The following is a 20,685-nucleotide window of genomic DNA, read 5'->3' as shown; positions in this document are numbered from 1 at the left end:
AAACAACAAAAAACAAAAAGGGAAGAGAGAAACCCACTCGGCCACTCCCATTTCCTCACCAACTACACCAATATCATCATATAATCAAATATTTAGTCAAGAACAGGGGAATAAACGAGGAGAATTTATTCCCCAGGGACCCAATCAGAGTAAGATTATGAGAAAAGGTTGTTTGTCTTTTCTAGCAAGAAGCAAATCCAAAGTTTTATTTAAACGCTCGCGTCGATCGCTGGGTTTAGAATAATGGAAGATTATGTCGCGGAAAAGAAAACACAGACACATGACCAGGTGTTTGGTGGAATTCCTATGTGGCTTCATGAGTTGATTGGGGAGCGCAGTCTGCTTCCAATCTGACCAGCACCATCAGCTTCAGAACATACAAGGATTTCTTTCATTCGGGATTTGAATAAGTGCACTAGGTCAGGTTCCTGGATTCGAATTTTAGGTTGGACTTTCCGTTTCGTGCTTTTATATTAACTAGTAGAAGGCACTAATGCTTTAGTGGGTTCGATGTTTTTATTCAAAGTGTGAAGGGGGCCAAGGGAATCCATTAGAGGTCGATGGTGAAGCAGACGCTTTTTGAAGCTTGATGATGGCAGTGCCTCACGTGAGTCCAGGATGACACGGGGGGAGTTGTTGTTGGGGTTAGCTTTATTAAGGTGGCAATGAGTAGGTGACGAGGGACCTGTGTGCATGTGAAAGGGAATTTGGGCGAGACAGGGAGGAATTGTGCAGGAAGGAGAGAGGGAGAGAGAGAGAGAGAGAGAGAGAGAGAGAGAGAGAGAGAGAGAGAGAGAGAGAGAGAGAGAGAGAGAGACTGAGAGACAGGGAAAGCTGGGGGACCCTACACCTTGCCTCGCCTTGTCTGGCTAACGGCGAAAAAGATGGAGAGACTATCTGTCTGCATGGACAGAAGCCAACCTGGTTGTATCATGGATGCGATGTGTGTTCTCTTCTGTGCTCAGTTGCAGGCCGGACGAGGCGGATGGGATGGCACTAAATTGCGCTTTTGTTGTGGATTCAGCGCCACTGCAGAGTTGCATGTGGGAAAACAGTGAGCTCCATTTTCTTTTACTTGAGTTCACTGGGATTCTAGAAAGCTAGGAAATGGAGCACTTTTAATGGGGGTGCCCCACTCACAGGCCGATTTACTGTAAGCTTGACACCGTCCTTGATCTGGGTTCCTGTAGTGAACCCATGCAACAGAGCTTAGGTTTCACTCTTCCAGCAGTTCAACTGCTGCTTCGGAGGTGAAAAATGGAAGCTCCAGTGCGTTGGTTTAATCAAAACTTTGAACTAGAAAGCTCCCATTAATGACAACATCTAGGCGTCTAGGGTCCCCCTCGTCCAATCTTATGTTTAGGGTTACAATGAAGGTTTTCATTAGGCCTAAGACATGCCCCGACATGTCCCTGCAGACTATCAATTGCAACTCTATTAGCCAAAGGAACGTAGCGAAATCATTGCTATTTGTTCTCAAATGCAAGACGCCTGACTGAGGACTAGTCGTTGAGAGTAGAGATAGGACGAATCAGTTGTTCTAGCTTAATAGACTACCAAAACAGATAGGACTGATTGTGCAGCTCGACGGCCAGCCATGAAATCGAGCTGCGTGTTGTCATGGCCGGAGGTCATCAACAAAAGCAAGCCGCTCGTTGTCGTGTCCGGCCGACCTTCGACAGCAGCATCAACAAGTTGCTCTCCTCTGCAGCCAACGGTGAGCTGAATGTTGTTCCGATAGGCTGTCGGTTGCCAAATGAGCCCTTGCGGGGTTTTGTCCAACTTGGAGCATGAGAAAAATTGGGTGGGCCTTGGGCCATCGAGGAGAAGAGATGGCAAGGAGGGAGGGCTTACCCTACCCCCTTCAAATCAAGTAAATTCCACCTTGATATTTCTTGTGTACTAATAGACCCATCTATATAATTGGGACAATTGATATTAGGGGATGAGGCTATGAACATATTGTGTAGTACACTACTTTTTCCAATACTAGTGGCATTATTGTAATTTTATTCGAATTAAATAGAAGCAAAAGAAAAGCATTTCCATTGCCGGGATTTGAACCCGGGTCGCCTGGGTGAAAGCCAGGTATCCTAACCGGACTAGACGACAATGGATTTATTGATAGACTCTTACATATTATTTACTTCTACTTTAATTTCAAAGTATGCCATATTTTTAAGGTTTTATTTTACAAATTAAAATTACAGCCGACTTAACTATGAACTAAATAATTACCTGTGAATAGAATAGAGAAATAGAAATGAAAAAATACATTCGAAAGCATCAACCTAAAAGCGGTGAAAGACAATTTTTATAAGTCCCATTGTCGTCGAAGTAATAGTGACAACTCGAAAGCAAAGAGGTTGTCAAACTCCTTAGGATCGAGAGAGGTGACACTATCCCTTGATGGAAGACAATGTGTCATCTCTTCTCCCTGTATCACTCTAGTGGGTCACCTTAATCGTTTCTTTTAATGTTGTTTTAACCATAACAATTAAAGTAAATGGTGTTTTAGTCATTTTAATCATATTTAATTTAACTTGCTCAATCTAATTGTCGATTAGATTCCAATAGAGTGGAAAAGGAGGCTAGACTCAAATCCAGCAATCCATGGTTGTACCTAATTTCCCATGGGAACTCAAAGTGGGTAGGATACATGTGCCTAGAGTAAATGTTGATTGATCATCCTTGTTCTTTATATTCAATTAATTCTCTCTTGTACATTTTGGACTTGGGCTATGCTTCAATTGTCTAGATTGAGTCTAGAATTTGAGAGTTCTAGAGTTTGGGTAGAAGGTAATTGGGTACTAATCAATGTATTAACCAGAAGAAGAAGAAAAAAAACACCTTGAAAGCTAGCAATGTGACTTCACTAAACTATTTTAATTCTTGATCAGAAAGACTAATGAGTTCGTCCATGTCTCAGAAATAATCAAGGTTGACAAGAATGGACTGCTCTAATCTTTTTCAGATAGAGACATTAGTCAAGAAATCTTAGAAATTAACCCAAATTCTTGCACAAAACTAGCTTTTGCATAATTTCATGAGTCCTCGTGACTTCTCAACAAAATGGTGTTATTGAAACGAAAAATAGACCACTAATTGAAATGGCAAAGGTAATACTTCGTACATATAATTTTCCACATAAACTATGGGTCGAAGCTGTAAATATAGAATGGACTGTTCTCATCTATTTCAGATAGAGACATGAGTTAAGAAATCTTAGAAATTAACCCAAATTCTTGCACAAAACTAGTTTTTGCATCATTTCACAAGTCCTGGTGACTCCTCAACAAAATGGTGTTATTGAGATGAAAAATAGACCACTAATTGAAATGGCAAGGGTAATACTTCGTACATATAATTTTCCACATAAACTATGGGTCGAAGCTGTAAATATAGAATGGACTGCTCTCATCTATTTCAGATAGAGACATGAGTTAAGAAATCTTAGAAATTAACCCAAATTCTTGCACAAAACTAGCTTTTGCATCATTTCACAAGTCCTGGTGACTCCTCAACAAAATGGTGTTATTGAGATGAAAAATAGACCACTAATTGAAATGGCAAGGGTAATACGTCGTACATATAATTTTCCACATAAACTATGGGTCGAAGCTGTAAATATAGAATGGATTGCTCTCATCTATTTCAGATAGAGACATGAGTTAAGAAATCTTAGAAATTAACCCAAATTCTCACACAAAACTAGCTTTTGCATCATTTCACAAGTCCCGGTGACTCCTCAACAAAATGGTGTTATTGAAATGAAAAATAGACCACTAATTGAAATGGCAAGGGTAATACTTCGTACATATAATTTTTCATATAAACTATGGGTCGAAGCTGTAAATATAGAATGGACTGCTCTCATCTATTTCAGATAGAGACATGAGTTAAGAAATTTTAGAAATTAACCCAAATTCTTGCACAAAACTAGTTTTTGCATCATTTCACAAGTCCTTGTGACTCCTCAACAAAATGGTGTTATTGAGATGAAAAATAGACCACTAATTGAAATGGCAAGGGTAATACTTCGTACATATAATTTTCCACATAAACTATGGGTCGAAGCTGTAAATATAGTTTGCCATATTGTAAATTGTGTACATATTAGGCCTCTTCTCACCAAAACTCTGTATAAGTTAAACCCTTTCTAACATAACTTACTTTAGAACTTTCTAATTCAAAATATTTGTACTAAATTTTGACATATGACAAACTCTTCCATCTCCAATTAGTGCTAGAAAGACCCTAAAAACTGCAATAGAAAATCCCAACCCTAGGCATCAATGGTCTCTAAACCTCCTTAAAAAATGAACTTTGTGAAAGAAAACAATCTGGATGGTCACAATTGTGGAAACAAGAAGAGAAGATTGGAGAATAAGAAATACCAAGAGATGATAGTCATATTTTCCTTTACCAAATCAGCTGAGGCTAAGGTGGCCTTGGAGTCCAATACCCAATTACTCTTCCTTCATACAAAATGGGCCTAGTAAACATCTAATGTGGTTGATGTGACAACATGTATAAGTCGACCAACTGTGAAGATTCATGTGTATGCAACTTGCAGGGCCAACCACGGTTGATTTGGATTTGGATGGAGTGGAGTCCTATTTGCAGGTTACACTTCTTATTGCTGCCAATCGTTACCAAGAAAGGGTGTGCCGACAAATGGGTGCAGTCAATACACTAATCCCATTTGTTGATGGCGTGTAAATTGAGAATGTGCTTCAGTTCCCCTTTCACCCATTGGAGAGTATACAAGGATTTTTCCTGTGCAAGACAATAAATACATGGAAAACATGCTTGATAAGAAAGTGTTCGTTCAACAAAGGCTGCTCGATGAGAATCTAAACCACGACTGCAACTTTTTTTTTTTCCATACGAGAATTCAAAGCACAACTAAAATCATATATGAACCGAGCCACACGTGAGGGAGAGAGTGTTTATTAGTCGGGAAAAAGATTTCGTAAATTGGCTAGTCATTTAGGCATAAACATACTTTACATAGATCTCTCGTCCCAATTCCTACTTGCGTTTTCGTCTTTTTAAGTCAGATTTGCGGTCTTCCATTGACGTTTTTCTCTTTGTTCAAATTGCAGAAGAGCATGAATGTTTTTAGTTCAAAGACATGCTACATAAAAAGAGCTGAAACATCTGGTACCCAAAGGTCGATTTCCTGCAAGGAGATTCAGAAAGGCTTGCCGAGGCCTTCTGCTTCGTATGAGGATCCTGTCAACAATTTCCTTTCAGAGACAAACAAATTAGTCCTTCTTAAACGACTACCACCAGAGTACATGTTTTAGCAGTATCTTACATATTTCTACATCAAGCGAAATTATTTCAAATCCAATCAACATGAATCTGGGTTCTGGGTTGATATCAAAAGGTCGGTAAAGGCCATAACTTCCATGAGATAAAAAGTGGCATAGCAGCAGTACCTTGTACTTCCATCTTGCACTCCATATGCACATTTAAAGGCTGCCATTTACTCACATAAATTTTCCCATAGTCCTCCGAGACTGTTTCTCCGCTGCGGCCTTTTCACTTTCCTCGGAATGGAAAGGCTTCAAGTTCCGAGGATCATTCTGCAGAGTTCGTCTTCCTGCAATTGGGTTCTGAAAACGATCCTACTCGGCTTGCATTCTCAGGAAACCCTAACTTAGCCCTGCAAGCGCCTCAATCCACATTGCTGTCTCTCGATGAATCAACGAAAAGAAGAGAAAATACAATCAGAGAAGGCTAAAATACCAGCTCTGGTTCTAGTGTTCCATATCTGAATCACTATATACAAAGATAATACAAACAACCCAATTAAGAAAAGTAATCCTTCTCCATGTAATAAATAAAATCAGTTCTACGGCTAAATTCAGCAGATATCAGTATAAGTGAAGCAGGATGTTCTTTCAGGACAGCCTTCTACTACTCCTCTTTCCTCATGTCCGGCGGAACAATGTCTTGCAGCAATCCGTGGTCTCTAAGTAGAAGAGACGCTGCAGATGTGCAGAACCGCATGTCTTGGAAAAAGGACGAAGTGGAATTAGAGGAGGAACCAGAGGTAAAATTCACAGAAGATGGGAAGTTGAAAAAATAAGGCTGCTGCTGCTGCTGATGATGATGATGATGCTTCGGGTGAGATTGAGTGGTTTGCACTGGCGAAGAAAAACACGGAGGAACAGAAGCGAAACCAAAGGAATCAGCGGAAATGCCGGCGGTCGATCCACGCGGGGCGACGGGGCTCGGATGCGTGTGCTGCCCTTCATAGGTGGTGACAACAACCGTTGGATCATAGTATGATCTCTCCACGCGCTTCTTGACACCGCACAGAGCACTGGTGCAACGGTAGTAGCTTCTGTAACATGAAATGCAGCAGAGAAAGTAGAAAAAAAACCCGCGGGATTCAGTCTCTCATCGGCGCTCATTAGTATGAGGGAAAATTTTTTTCCAGTGAAATGGCAATTTTGGTTACCTCGGAAAAGGGCTATTTTTCACTGCTTTTTGTCCATACTTTCTCCATCGATAGCCATCTTCCAGATGATCGACCTCGCTTTTAGTCATGAACGCGAACCGCGGCTCTCGCTCTCTTTTCTGATTCTTCTTTTTCGGTTTCAGTCTGCAGAGAAAATAAATAAATAAAACGACTAAAATAAGCGAAATTCTTCTTTACAGCACATCTTCGGTTTCATTCAGTGAGCTGAAGAAAGAAATAACCATAACAGAAATAGAAAATTTCAGAATTGAACTTCAGAGATGCTCTAGATACAGGCGTCTGCTTCAGAGTTCTGCACCCGAAAAAATGATTCACAGCTCCAAAAGGGAACTAAAAACCTACGCTTTATTAATCTTCTCTTGCTCTTCTTCCACGACTGTTTTCGGCTGCTCCTCGGTGGCTGCCTCTGTGGAAGTCGACGAGATCGAGGAGGAGTTGGGCGTCGCCGGGCGATTCGTAATATCCGACGATTCAGGAGCAAGAGGAGCCGGCGTCGGTTCCGGGAAGTCGAACACCGGAGGATCACCCAGATCTTGAATTCCTAGTAGTTCCATGAAACCAAGTGAGCTCTTCCCCGGAGCCGCAACATCTCCGGCGAGATCGAAAATGCTCGGAAACGGAAAACTAGTGGAGATCTGATCGGCGAAGGACGATATCTCAGTCGAATTCTCAGTTTCCATAGCTTAATCTCTGTTCCATCTACTCCCACAAACCCTTCTTTTTCTTCTCTCTCTCTCGTCTCTCTCCTTCACTGGATTCTGAGAGAAAAAAAGAGTGATTCTTTGGGTTATAATCAGTGCGATTGGAGAACAGGCTGGACGGGTCTCCACCGCATACTGACCGGGTGTAGCCGGTCATCCCGTAGGGGCACGCTTGGTCGGCTCCGCCCCGTTGGTTCAAATGAGCCTCATGGTCTACGCTTTCATACGGGCCCTTTGACCGGATTACCGGCTGGTGTGAACCGGAAACACGTACACGTGGATCATTACGGCGGAAAAGGCAATAATCAGGTTTTCGCCCCCTCGCTCGTGTGCATGTGATTCCCCCGAAAAAAGGCTCGATGCTTCTCGGTTTCCTGACCCTTTTTATCATGCACGTGTGAACCCGGTCGGAGTCTTCGGACCGTTTGGTCCGAAATCACATCTACGCAGTTTCCTGCTCGTGTGAAAGCGGACCCCAGACTGACACGTTTTAGCGCGTGACCCTCGCTCGCTGCTCTCCCGACAGTGCGGCACCGCCAATTCCCAATTTAACGATTTTATTCCAATTTTATTCCCAAAGGGGCGTCTCCAAATTGAGCTGCTTTCGTAAAGTTATTCATCATATGACCCTTATCTCCCTTTTTATCATTTTTTTCGATAAAAGTCCCCCTTGCCCGAGCATTTTTCCAAGCATTTAAATCTTTAATTCTTATTTTTGTCGCATTATTTATATTTTCCTTTTAATATACCCTTTTTAAATTTTTTTTTTCTCTTGGAAGTAATTAAAGAGACCTTAATTAATGTAACAAAGGGTGGCACCGTCACGCTGATAATTCGTCACAAAATTAAATGAAGCCACACTTGAAAATTTGAAACAGTTTTGTAGACGCAGGTGACCAATTTAAAAATCTCATCAATTGAGGGACCGAAGTGTTATTATGGAAAAAGACGAAGACCCTGGCGTTTTTATTCTTTTCTTAGCCACGATACACGGCCCGGGTCGTAATTGTCGCGGAATCCGGCGCCCGACAATTCGACCCCCAATAAGCGTCGCACGTGTAAAGATCCAATTCCCTCTCTCGTGCGCAGCCGTCGATCCCCCTCGATCCGAGGGATGAGGTCTATCTCGGCTCTCGAGGCCCGTAAGAGTCTACGCGGTTTCGGTAAATTCCGCTGTGGCTTACGTGACACGCTCTCGAGATTTTGTTTCCGGGGGTTTAATTTAATCCCACATTGAAAAATTAGCGGGAGCGGTCTTGCCGGAAAACGCACAAAAGGTCATCGAGAGGATATTTGTCTTATTTGATGTCAAGTCGAAGTCGATTGTGGAGCCTGAATTTCTTGATTTTTGACCGCTGTCACGATTCTACGCTACGGATACCGCCATCGTCTTCGTCGTTCTCTTCCTCGTCTTCGCTCCATTGCAGCCAGAAAGGTCTCTTTCGGTTTTTCCTCTCTTTCGTGTTTTATTTTAAATCATTATATGATTCCATGCCTCCGCTTATTTTGAAGATTGTTTACGTTTTTTATCATTGAAGTACATTCCGAGTTACTGTAGAATAATTAATTAATTCGGACTGATGTTAACTGATGAACGCAGAGTCAATGAATAATTGTAATTTTTAATTTCTTGATAGTGTTAATGGCGTATGTTTTAATAGAGGATTTTTTTTGTAATTACGATGAGTCTTTGATTCTGATCTTATATAGAGTTGAAAAAGAAGTAATATAATGTGTGAAATCAAGCATTAAAAATTGAGGTGTTAGCGACAGTTTTTTGAGGTTTCTCTTTGGTCAGCTTTCATTTTTATTTGGTAGACGTAATAAAGATGAGAGACAAAGATGCACTAATGCTTGTGCATTCTCCTTTACTCGGTGTTCTGGTTAAACCGAATTGCCATTACAGATCAACTGACCTGTTTTTCTCCATTATTCGAAGAACATTGGATTAGATTGCTTTTTAAGTAAATAAAAAAAAAACATTTCATGTGTTGGACATTTCAATGAAGGAAGTTTGTTTTTCGTGTCAATTAAAGTATAAGAATGTTTCATCTAAAAAAAGTTGAACAGGATGAATGTTATTATTGGGTGAAAGAGATACCAATAGTTTACAGTTTACAAAGGAAAAATCATCACAAAACTTACAAATGCAGCAGTATAAGCGCATCTCTAGAAAACACCTCCAAACAGAGATTTGGTTTGAGAGATTTATGTGCCTAGTGTGTAGTTCTGGTAAGTCGTAAGTGCATGGAGGTGGTCGTCATGGAGTTCTGGCCTTTTCGATAGTTTGGCAGTATTTATTCAAAAGTTCAAAAGTAGCAGAGATTGGTGGAAGTCAAAAGTCAAGATGTGGGCTGTGGTGCTTATTGCAAGGCTTGTCACCGAGTCAAAATGAAAGGCTTTGTTCAACAGAAGATTTTTCATGCAAGGACAAAATCAGCCTGGATTACAGTGCTGGCTTCCTTATTACCTTGTATTCTAGAAATAAATGTACGTGAGGTCGTGCTCCCCGGCGATTGACGTCTTGACGAGCAGCAGAGTCCTCCCCACTCTCGCCGGTTTTTAATTTCTGAAACGGGGACCTCTGAGAAACAGAGTAGACAGAAATTGGGAAAGAGTTGAGAAGAATACAAAGAGAATAATGGCCGCGATTTGGATGGCAACTGGTCCAGGAGTACAAGAGTAATGCTTTCAGTCAAATTCAAAAGGGTTTTGATGGTCCTAGTCTCTCGAAATGATTGACTGAGTGAAAGGGGAAGGGGAGGGAGAGAAGGGAAGTACAGGGCTTTCTGTCTGTGGTAAGGATATGCTTATTGAAATTAAAACGAGACAACTGCTGCAGTTTTTTTTAGGAGTTGGCTGTACTTGGATTACAGGGACGCGCATTAACTGTTTGCTCTAAAATGTGCTGACGATCTGCATGTGAGCTCCTAATCCAAAATGCCCTGGCATCGCGATAGCCTCAAGATAACCCTGATAAACTCGGTAGTTCATTAAGAGGAGTCATTGGCATTGTACCTGATATATGGGTAAGAGTAGTGATCTGATTTTCATCAAGTAACCCTGATAAAGTAGTCGTATTGAGAAACTCGTAGTTCGTCGTAACGAGTCTATTTCGACTTTGACCGGGAGTAATTGGTACAGAGGAATTGATTAAAAATTTCACCATGGAAGAACAGATGGTATAGCATTTACGTTGCTGCTGGAGGTGGAGGGAACGCAAGTCGAGCATTAAATTTGATGTGACTAGGATGAATTGGAATCACCTTGTGGAGTCCTCAATCGAAGGAAAACTTGTCAGTTTTGCCTTCGTAGAGCACTATTTATAGGGTTCCCAACTCCCATCGTGATTATAGAAGCAACTGAGTTATATGCTTGTAAAAAAAAGTATTTTCCCACAACACCGTCAAACTCAAAGCAGATAACGAGATCTCTGCAGGTCGCATCAACTGATCCGAGAAACAGATTAGAAAAAGAACTGCAATAATTAAGATGATATAGGAATTGTTTACGTATGGAAGTAAACTGCTTCACAGAAGATTAAGGCAGACGCTACCCTTTAATATTCACATGCAGAGCTTTAATATAGTCCAGCCATTGCAATTTACAATTAATGCTGGATAAGATGAGTAGTCATCCATCGGCTTGCATAATCTTTTAGTGGGTAAGAACGGACAAAACATATATAAAATGCAAAGAGAAGAGACCATTATAATCCCACATCCTGAAACGTTTCTATCAGAAACCTATTCTCTGTTCAAAACTGGTAGAAAATTCCACAGGGTCTCTATTTCTAGTGGCCATTTCAAATCTGCATGGAAATACAGATATCCAGTCGGGCCGTAGTTGCAGGATCCTTTGCGTCAAGTTTTCAAATGCTTAGAAAAAATTAGGCGTCACGGTACGTAGCTCACCTACGCACCAACAAAAGCCAACAACCATGTCCCCCTTGACTAGGACACATGAAGATAGGGATGGTGCTACTCCCCAGGCGGAAGACTCCGGCCGAAGAGGTCGGAGTCACTTTTGTTTTTTCCCTAACTAGCAATAACGAGAACAATTCACTGTGCCAAAGAAGCCAACATAAATTAAACAGAAATAGATCGATTTTACATAATCTAAGAAAACATATTAAATTAGACAATCAAGACTCACTGAAAACTCTTTCCATATTTCTTCCCTAGAAGATAACTGGAAGCAGGTCAACTATCTTTTTGAGCCGTTTGCTTTAGTCTGCGCTGATGAACATCCCAATTGTACACTCGAGCTATCGTTACCTGCTTAAACATCAATTTTGTCAAAGGCAATGATCCTTCAATACTGGTTGTATTGAAACAAATTAACAAATCAATGGCTGGAGAAGGAAAGAGAAATGATGTGATATGGATTTGCCTGAGTTATGGTCACTTGGTCCCTCAGGAACTGCAGATCTGCTACAAGAACTTGCAGACTGGCTTTAGCGTTTTCCAGATTCTTCTGTAGAAGGGCATTTGCCTGGAGATCATGATGAATGTGTGAACGATATGTGGCTCCTTGTCTGGAACCATATGTAAATGGGAAGGGATCGAAAAACATTGGTGAAAGATGGAACTACCAAACCTCTTCACAGGGATACTCTAGCATGACATTCGCACCAAGCCACAGACAGACTGAATCCACATCCCCTATACGAGCTCGTGAATATATTCCCTCAGATACTTCAAAGTCAGCAATCAATGGCTGTGCCATATCATTGGTACAACAAAAACTTATTTAATTAACTATAATTTATTCAGACAAAAAATCTACCTTAATTTTACGAAATACAAGACTTCCAAAAAAAAAAAAAAGCAGGGAAATTTTGACAAAAAAGATTTGTGTTTTCAGGTTAAATATTTTATTTCATAGCAGAACCAATCTCAAGTCCTTAAAATGCTAAACGGTACTTGGTTAATCGTTTTCTAGCTTAGATTAGCAAAACTGATTCATTAGCATAAGAATAGTGAATCGATCTAGTTTAGATCAAATCAATTCTCAACTTAGGTGCACCACCAAGAATCTACTTTTTAAGTTATAAGTTGTTTCTAGTAAACAAGTTAAACCAACAGATAAAACTCAGAACAGAATACATGTTGAAAAATAAAAACAGGGGCATTTTGGTTATTTTACCTTTTCCCTATTTTTATTTCTTGATGTAATCTTATTCTACAATTCAAACTATGTCTATGAACCAAATTTCAAGTAAAGGGGACAAGTAGTAGAATAGGAGACATAGAGAATTAGGGTTTTCACTTAAAGTAGGGAGAATATTGTAAATTGCACTCAACCCACTCAACCCTAAGCTATAAATAGAAGCTGGGGATGGCCAGGTCCCCCATCTCAGTTTCTTTCTCAATTTTCTCTTTTCCACTTTCTCTCCCTCTAATTCTCTCTTCAACCTTCTTTCTTCTTACTTTTTTTGTATGTCCTCTGGGTTCTTCTCTCATATGAGTGGATACAATTGTTGGGATCCAGTATTTAAAGAGGGTTGATTCATGTAAAATTATTCACTTAGTCACATTTAGTAATCTTATTGCTATAGATAGATGGTAAAGGTCGCCAGATTGATGTACAACAGACTCAAAAAGCAGTGTATTTAGCTTCAGTAACTATTATGGTGGCGAACTAGGTTAACAGATAAATGTTCCACATTGCAACAAATTGTTGTCATCTCTTTGATATAATGCATCAGATAAACACACTAAAAAAAATCACATGTGTGAGACAGATGATCAAACAAGATTACCTCCAAAGGTCAAACAACAAAAACAAACATAGCTATAAATAATTCTGTTAGCGGAAATCGTGGTTATTAGATAGGGAAAAATTCTCTAAACTTTAACTAGTCATTTTGGGATAGACTTGGACCCAACATTAATGCAGTATTACAGCACGGTGTCAATTTCATTAGGCATAATTTGTACCCCATTCATTCTGTACCCAGTTTATATTGTCTGTCTCAGCCCCAATGTTCATTTGTTTAGGCGTGGATGTTAGGACGAGATCTAAAAAGAATATTCCCGCACATGTTAATTTCAGAAAAACAAATCATGTGGTAGTTAGTTGGAAAAATGCCTACTAACATTGGTCATTTATTTTGGGATAGACCTAGAGCCAACTTAAACAAATTCCAATGTTGTAAAGTCACTAAAACAAGACAGCCTAAACTCCTAGCTGAAAAGTTCTAAACAGAAGTTTATATAATATGCCACAGAATCATGCCAACGAACCTCACCAGTACCCTTCTTAGCTTGCAATGTGACAACTATACCCAAACACTTTTCAATGTCAGGAATTTTGGCCTGATATGACAAGGGCGAAAGAAAATTCAGTACTGAAGCATATAATTGGAGTAACATAATGATCATATTCTTGATTAGGCATAGGTGCACCATTAATGTACAATGGTTTAGAGAAAAAAGATAAAATATAAAGAGATATATACCTGAAGATCCCTGTGCTGAGCAAGAAGTTTCATCTCAACGATCTTGTACTGTTGAAGCCTGTAAAAGAGTAAAGCCATTGACTTTTTAAGCACAAATTCATAGCAACATCAAATTTTATTATTTTTTCTTTTCCAATTATCGTATTTCCTTCTAAGGAAAAAGCTTGAAGTTGGTCTGATAAAGGGTTAAAGGCATTATCAGATAATACTGGTTGGATCTTCAAAAGCTGTGCAAGATGTAAAAAAGACGCGAAAAACAGAGAAGAAACTGAGAAGATGGGAAAGAAAAGGAAAGAGAGATGGGACTGTCGGATTGATATTTATAAGAGTAGCCAAATTTTTTAACAGTCTATGGTAGTAATTGTTTTATTTAAAACAAGACGTTCTACCATACTCGCAAAGAGATAATCACTAGGATCCAAAATGTAAATTGACATCCGACTTTCAAACAGAAGAACTTATAAAAACAGACTACACTTTAGCCTAGGAACTGACAAAAATTATGATATAGAGAACAGTCTGACTTTTAACTCATATCTCACAAGAACTTACAAGATGAATTTTTAAACATTGAATAACACTTATACGACAAGCATACTCCAGTACTTCCATCATTTGTATCTCTGACAAATCTTACTGCCATGTTTTATAGTTTTCATTATTATTGGCGTTCCTTGTGAATGGAACTCCTCACACAGCTGTAGCTTGCCCATCATCGATAGCTCACACTCTTCTCTCTTATTGACAAAACAGGCTTGAACACTATAATGCAGTTATGTAAACTGCAAATTGTCTCATGAGGTGAACTAGATATACTGAAACAGATAGTAATGATTCCCCAGCATGTATCACTGTTCACTTCTTAATATTTACATTCTTAGTAAGAAAATTATATAGGTTGAATACTTCAAATAGGACTATTACCTCAAATACTTCCCAGAAACTAAAGGAGAACCAATTATATCTTTCCATGAAGAAGAAGCTAGTATTGTTGGCTGAATCTAAGCTGGAAATTGTTCAGAGATCACGAACATTTATTACCTTTAGTAGGAAATGTGAAACCAAGTTGCACCAACACACTGCTAGTATAAACCTGCTGCATACATGTAGTATGATTTTATCCAAACACATCTGGTACATCATTGACAGTATGGTCTTTTTTGTTTTTTTCTGAATGGGAATGTATGGATTTTTGAGAATTCAGAATTTGAATCTGACTCATTTGGATGCCTTAGATTTCTTAAATTGATCTTCATTACCCATAGGAATGTCAAAGTGTGATCAGTAAGTGCATTAAGAGGCTTCTTAGTGTCAGCAGTAGGATTCACGTCTCCTGAATCTCTAAAAAATCTATGGTGTCTACATGTACAATCAACATTTAAATGTGTCAATTGTAGATACTGAAAAAATTTTAACAGCTCTAATCATTAGGTCAAGACCCCGAACATCCGGGAGAATGATGAACGGTTCAGATTGCATGTTTGCAAAGAGAATCTGACTATCTTGATTATACAGAAGATATCATGAAAGTTAAGTATCACCTTCAAACAGCAACCAATGTTATTCCTGCAAGTAAAGCATGTCACTATGACAATTTGATACATGTCTTGATTGTTGATGGTTTTTGAATTTTGAAAACTGCATATGAGACAAAAACGCATGTGGAATAGGTTTAAAAGGGGAGTTCTTTATTGCACAATGGGATGGGGACTTTACCCTTTATAAGTTTGAATGCTCTTCAACAAGTAATCCACAACATTCTTGTGCTCGCACGTGCACGTGCTACTTCTCTAAATGAGTGGGCATGTACACACATGCAACGTGGTGCCTTGACACAAAGTAACATGTGTGGGACTAGGTGACAGTACCCTACTACAAAATGGTCAAGATGATCCGACCATTGTGGAAAGTTACAGAACCATCAAGATCAGATCTAATCCATTTCGGTTGGATAAGACAATTCCATGGTTAAACCATCATTCAAGTTATTATAGATCTGAACAACCACATAAACAATTATAGATCTTACTTGTCCATATCATCCCGTAGATAGAAGGATGGTTGTCCAACATTGGGCCAAGTGCTCTATGGATAGAGCAATGAAGAGACGAGAGTACGACCAAAAACTAGAAGTTCTCTCAGACTCATGAGTTTTATGAGGTGCCTTGAAGTGTAATGTAGTGCTCTTGTGCTCTCAAAGTGATTGTTTGACCTATTTGGGCGGTGCGTCAAATCAGTTCCATTGTAAAGTAAGGGCAGCCAAAAAAGGAATTGCCGAGTTTGTGTGGTATTTTTAGTAGAGTGTTTGCTCTAAGAACCCGATGCTCCGCCGTATCTTGGGAAGAAGACGCTAGCTTCCAATGCACTTAAGGAGGCGAATCTCTTTCGAAGCTATTGATTATACACCTTTATACACCTGCGTGCAACTTTTCATATACTATTTCGATTATTTACTTTTTGCAGCTTGTGAAGAAAGGAACTGGTGCATGCCAACACCAATTTTAACTCAACTAGGATTTGCTTCTTGTTATATTAAGTTATATATGGTTTATTTAGAATAATTTTAAAATAATTTAATGTCCATAAGTGCAACAGATGCTGAAAACCTCTTCTCAAGATACAACAGGTCATCAGATTTTTAGACATTTGTTGTACTAAGAACACCCACATAAACTCAGGAAACCTTTTCTAATTGCGCGTATCTTTCAAAGCAACTGTTTTGACACACTCTTCAAATGGATTGAAGGATCACTCTTTTCACAAGAACAAGAGCACTTCTCCCAATCCCCACGAAATCACACAAGGAACCCAAGATCAAAGCACTTTAAAATTCTCAATCTCGATCATCTTTCAAAGGAATAGATGCCCATATGATAGTTTAAATCTGTAATTGTCTTACAAATGGTTCATATCCGTAACTCTTAACCCAATCTTGTAAAATTCCCATTTGATCAAAGGAATGATCTGTAGATGCCCATATGATAGTTTAGATCTGTAATTGCCTTACAAATGGTTCATATCCGTAACAGTTAATTTGATAGTTCAGATTTGTAACTACCATATGATGGTTCTGATCTATAACTATTTCAATGATTTATTATCCTGATTGACATAACAAAGAGTCATTCTCTAGCCCAGACATGTCACATTTATAATAGGTAGGGTCCAAACATGCACACATGGACATGAGCCCATACGTGTGGCAAGAAGGCGCATATGCAAGAGCACACACTTGCTGGTGCAAGAGAACCATATGCACACGCTCATGTATGTCTTGCATGTAATTAGTCTTTGAAGAATGTTGAGCCTCATAAAGATTAAAGTCCCCATTGCATTGAATAATATGGGACTAAACCTTTCGAGCGTATCCTGCATGCACTCTGTTTCATGTGCTTAATTTTCAATTTCTTAAAACCGCCAACAACAAGTGGAATACCAAGTATACACGTGTCACCCTTCCATGAGATGACATTCTACACACTCTTACTTGCTTTCAAATGAAATAAGATAAGTTAGTGGGGAGTGGTTTGATTGGCCCAAATCCAGATTTACACCAAAAACTACATAGAAATGCGGAGAGAAAGCCTACAACAGGATAGAATTTTGTTAAAATCTATTCTTACTCCTTGAGCCATTAAACGCAGTACAAGATCAAAACTCTTCATCACACGTCATATGGAAACCAACTAAACGATTAAATCCAGTCACTCATTTGGTTGCTGGATCAAGTAAATTTTTTTTAAGAGATCAAATGAGAGGAACAAATTTGAAGATAGAACATACACCTATTGATTTTCATCAAGTTTCACTTTGATTGTATTTTTTATCACATCTCTTAGCAAAACTAGCACATTCTTATACCAATATTATTGCTGCACTAGATAGTAAAATCTTATAATCTCATAACTAGATACACAAAAAATAGAATCCTACAAATTTCCTAAAAGTGAAACTGTTCCAAGCTGTAATGCTATCAAATTAGTTTCTGCAATCACTTGGAATCATACATTAAAAATCAAACAATAATTTCATAACAACTTCTCCATAAGGCTGCATGATTAGTTTAATTTCAAATTGCAGTCTGTTATGGCTTGGGATCTCTTAATTTTATAAGTTGAGTAATAGAAATCTTAAGGTGGCTAGCCAATGGGGATGGAACCAAACTCAACTTATATTGGTATTAGAACTAGGTCTAATCAACTTTGTGCCCCTTCAGCAATTCAATTCAGCCCTTTTGTCTAATTGTTATATTGGGATGGAATGTGAGAGGAGGTGTTAGTGAGGGTAAAATCGCCTTCTGTCTTGACTTTACAAGTGAAATAATAGACCTCTGCAGGTGGTAAGTCATTTGGTTATGGCACTGTCCCAACTTCTCGTGACCAAACGATACATACCATGCCTAGAAACCTGTATGAGTAAAAGAACCCAACACTTCCGTTTATTTTTATCTTGACCATCCTGCTTCTCCAGAAAGGCTAAATAACAAGACAGCATTTCCAGTTCACAAGCGTGGATCTCTGAACTTCAAAGCTACATCAAGCTGGCCCCCAAAACTCTAAAACTGTACAATATCATACAACTAGTATGACAGTCTGCTAGTATGACTATCCATAGGCTCCGGGACATCCTAAAGGAATTACTGGACAGCACAGAACTCTAGGTTTTCTTTATCCATGAAAGCATCTAAAAGCTAGAACCTGGGGAAGAGAAGCTTAGAGCTATTAACTTCCTCTTAAACTTTGCTAAATCATCATAAAACTATAAAAAAAATGGGACAGCGTATGTGATAATTCCACTTATTTTATACTCAAATCAGAAACAGACAAATCAGTTGGAGTGATTGGTAGAAAGTAACAGTCATGATCAAACTTCGATCTTTACCTCATACCTGAAACTCTGCTTTGAGCGTAAAAGACAACAGAGAAAATTACCTAATTCAAATTAGTAACGATGCCAATCGTATTTCATTAAATTGAAACCACCAAATATGTAAATGTATTGGATTTCTCCATTTCTCCGGCTAGGCGTTTCTCGCAATCAGCTTTTTCCACATGTATTGTAAGATATAACACAGCATAAACATAGATTAACATACAATAGGGAGAGATATACACAAGCTCCAGCTGATCCACTTGTTAGCATCGTTTCAAAAAACCAAAAGAAAAAGAATCCACCGCAAAAATCTTAAGAATCAGGAAAACTCAAATTAAAAAAGCTTTTGGAGACTTATTTCATGACGGAAATATAAAACGCACAAACTGACCTTTCCTGCAGAAAAGCGAGACCAGAGTTCACATCAAGACCTGATTGGGTGAGATAGGTCTGCACATCCTCTACGAAAGAAGCTGCAGGAATACCCCTTCTTTCAGTAATGCTAGACGACGACGGAGCAGCCATGGAAGAGCGTGAGAGATGCTAGTAGACTTGGGAACTTCAAACTATCGGTTTCCCTCGACACAACTCTCAAGTCGCCTAGTCACAAGCCTTACAAACGGGATGTCGAATCTCGGTTGGTCGACAAACTGTGTTGGGCTGGGGGAACAAATAAGTTTCAAATGGATTTATCCCTAACCCATATATGGGGCCCATCTTCAAGCTAGTTCAACCAAACGGTGCAAGGGCTTAACCTGGTCTGATGGTTATGAAACTGAATTGGGGTTTTGTCTAGTGTCTGTTCTAACACTTTTAAATGGAGCTAGTTATAAATTGAACTAGTATAACATTGACATTATTCAAATAAAAATATTTTTTATAGGGATCATCTGAGTGGTTATAGAAATCTAGTCTTTGAAGTTTGAAAGTTTAAAGTAACATACCAAGCATTACAAATGCAAATGGAGTTGGTCGATACATTGATTTTTTAAGTTAATGTCTACTTAGGTAGTTGATCAATTTTTTTTTTTATAGAAAAAGAATAATGAACTATATTTCATTGAGAGTGGATATCCATATTTTTCCGATATGATGTCAAGGTTCATCTAATATCAGATTGTAAACTGTATACTGTAAGAAGGAAGAAATTCTACATACATCATGAAATTCATAAATGAAATGCAAACGGAAATGTGAATGCTTTTCTCCAGCCATGACAATCAAATTCCAAAAGTTGTAGAAGAGCGTCTCATCTATTCAAAAGCTCTTCGAAGAAGTCACAGACTATTGTTGTTAGACCAGATCCGTAATTTACAAACCCCTCTTTTCCCATCAAAAGAGGGAGTAGTTACAATTGCCCACTATCCCTACAACTAATGGAATAATAGGTCAAACTAAAAAATAGGAAACTACTAATACATACAAGTTTGATAGTTGTTGGAAGATGGGCCCAAGCCCACAAGACCAAGGAAGGCCCACACATCCAAGTGTGTTGGAAAATGAGCCCAAACCCATAAGACCAAGGAAGATCCATACATCCAAGAGATATAGAAGATGGGCCCAAACCCACATATCAAGGAGAAGGTCCAGAGGCCCATACAATGATGGCAAGATGGTAAATGAAGAGTAATCTGATAGAGATAGCATAGATGTAATTAGTTTAAGTTTTATGGGTATTATTATAATAATATAGTTTGATTAATCTATAAATTGAGTTTCAGGAGAAGGGTTAAGAGCATCAAGTCCATAAACTCTTCTTCTTCCTGTTTTCTCCCAATGAGTGTCTTTATCTTTTTCTCCATGAGTTATCTCCATGGAGTCCTGAAAATCAACATGGTATCAGAGCACTGATTTTCAGGACTCATAGGTATGGTTTTCAAGATTCCAGAAACCCATTTTTTCTTTCTTATATTGATGATTATTTTTTCATAATTTCTGGAACTTTGTGGAATTTGTTTTTTTATTTTATTGGTCGTTTTTTTCTCCTACCGCACATTGTTGTTGTTGTTTTTTTCCTGTATTTGAGTTGAGCCAAGTTGACTCGGCATAATAACATCATACCAGCGAGTCCACCATATCAAGCAAATGAGCCGTCTGTCGATGTTATGCACACAATAATATTATTATTTTAATAGTTTTTCTTTAATTTACTT

General features: G+C 38.8%; 2 protein-coding genes and 1 non-coding gene across 4 annotated transcripts; all 3 read right to left on the bottom strand.

Annotated features, from left to right (window-relative positions):
- Positions 1-2,043: 2,043 nt before the first annotated feature.
- Positions 2,044-2,117, bottom strand: TRNAE-UUC (transfer RNA glutamic acid (anticodon UUC)). Its single transcript has one exon. It is a non-coding gene; the product is annotated as a tRNA-Glu (tRNA).
- A 3,074-nt stretch (positions 2,118-5,191) lies between these two features.
- On the bottom strand, positions 5,192-7,223 carry LOC137959866 (WRKY transcription factor 23-like). Its single transcript, XM_068807270.1, has 3 exons — positions 6,839-7,223; positions 6,476-6,619; positions 5,192-6,358 (listed from the first exon to the last, which is right to left on the bottom strand). The coding sequence occupies exons 1-3, from the start codon at positions 7,174-7,176 to the stop codon at positions 5,929-5,931; spliced, it is 912 nt and encodes a 303-aa protein (XP_068663371.1). The 5' UTR covers positions 7,177-7,223; the 3' UTR covers positions 5,192-5,928.
- Positions 7,224-10,919: 3,696 nt separating this feature from the next.
- Positions 10,920-19,170, bottom strand: LOC137959806 (prefoldin subunit 3-like). 2 transcript variants are annotated; one of them, XM_068807167.1, is made up of 7 exons: positions 18,924-19,170; positions 13,661-13,718; positions 13,446-13,517; positions 11,797-11,916; positions 11,590-11,691; positions 11,353-11,474; positions 10,920-11,261 (listed from the first exon to the last, which is right to left on the bottom strand). In XM_068807167.1, exons 1-6 carry the CDS (start codon positions 19,055-19,057, stop codon positions 11,400-11,402), a joined length of 561 nt encoding a protein of 186 aa, XP_068663268.1. In that variant the 5' UTR covers positions 19,058-19,170; the 3' UTR covers positions 10,920-11,261; positions 11,353-11,399. The 2 variants fall into 2 exon arrangements, with proteins under 2 accessions (XP_068663268.1, XP_068663266.1); XM_068807165.1 differs by having other exon boundaries at positions 10,920-11,474.
- Positions 19,171-20,685: the final 1,515 nt, after the last annotated feature.

The sequence above is a fragment of the Aristolochia californica genome, unplaced genomic scaffold, assembly GCF_029961685.1.
Source record: "Aristolochia californica isolate CCGP_79_NKW_82.1479 unplaced genomic scaffold, dmAriCali1.0.hap1 SCAF_3, whole genome shotgun sequence".
In the NCBI taxonomy this organism is placed as follows: Eukaryota; Viridiplantae; Streptophyta; class Magnoliopsida; order Piperales; family Aristolochiaceae; genus Aristolochia; species Aristolochia californica.
The sequence above is the reverse complement of the archived record's forward strand: the minus strand, read 5'-3'. Positions and strand labels throughout refer to the sequence as shown.

Bases quoted from the DNA above. Each gene is read 5' to 3' on its own strand.
- LOC137959866 (XM_068807270.1), bottom strand. From the start codon at position 7,176: ATGGAAACTGAGAATTCGACTGAGATATCGTCCTTCGCCGATCAGATC. The intron at 6,620-6,838 runs GTAGGTTTTTAG...TTTTCTCTGCAG, and splicing joins CAAGAGAAGATTAATAAAGC to ACTGAAACCGAAAAAGAAGA. The intron at 6,359-6,475 runs GTAACCAAAATT...TTCATGTTACAG, and splicing joins AAAAATAGCCCTTTTCCGAG to AAGCTACTACCGTTGCACCA.
- LOC137959806 (XM_068807165.1), bottom strand. From the start codon at position 19,057: ATGGCTGCTCCGTCGTCGTCTAGCATTACTGAAAGAAGGGGTATTCCT. The intron at 13,518-13,660 runs GTATATATCTCT...TTGTCATATCAG, and splicing joins CTCAGCACAGGGATCTTCAG to GCCAAAATTCCTGACATTGA. The intron at 11,475-11,589 runs GCAAATCCATAT...ATGTTTAAGCAG, and splicing joins ACCAAGTGACCATAACTCAG to GTAACGATAGCTCGAGTGTA.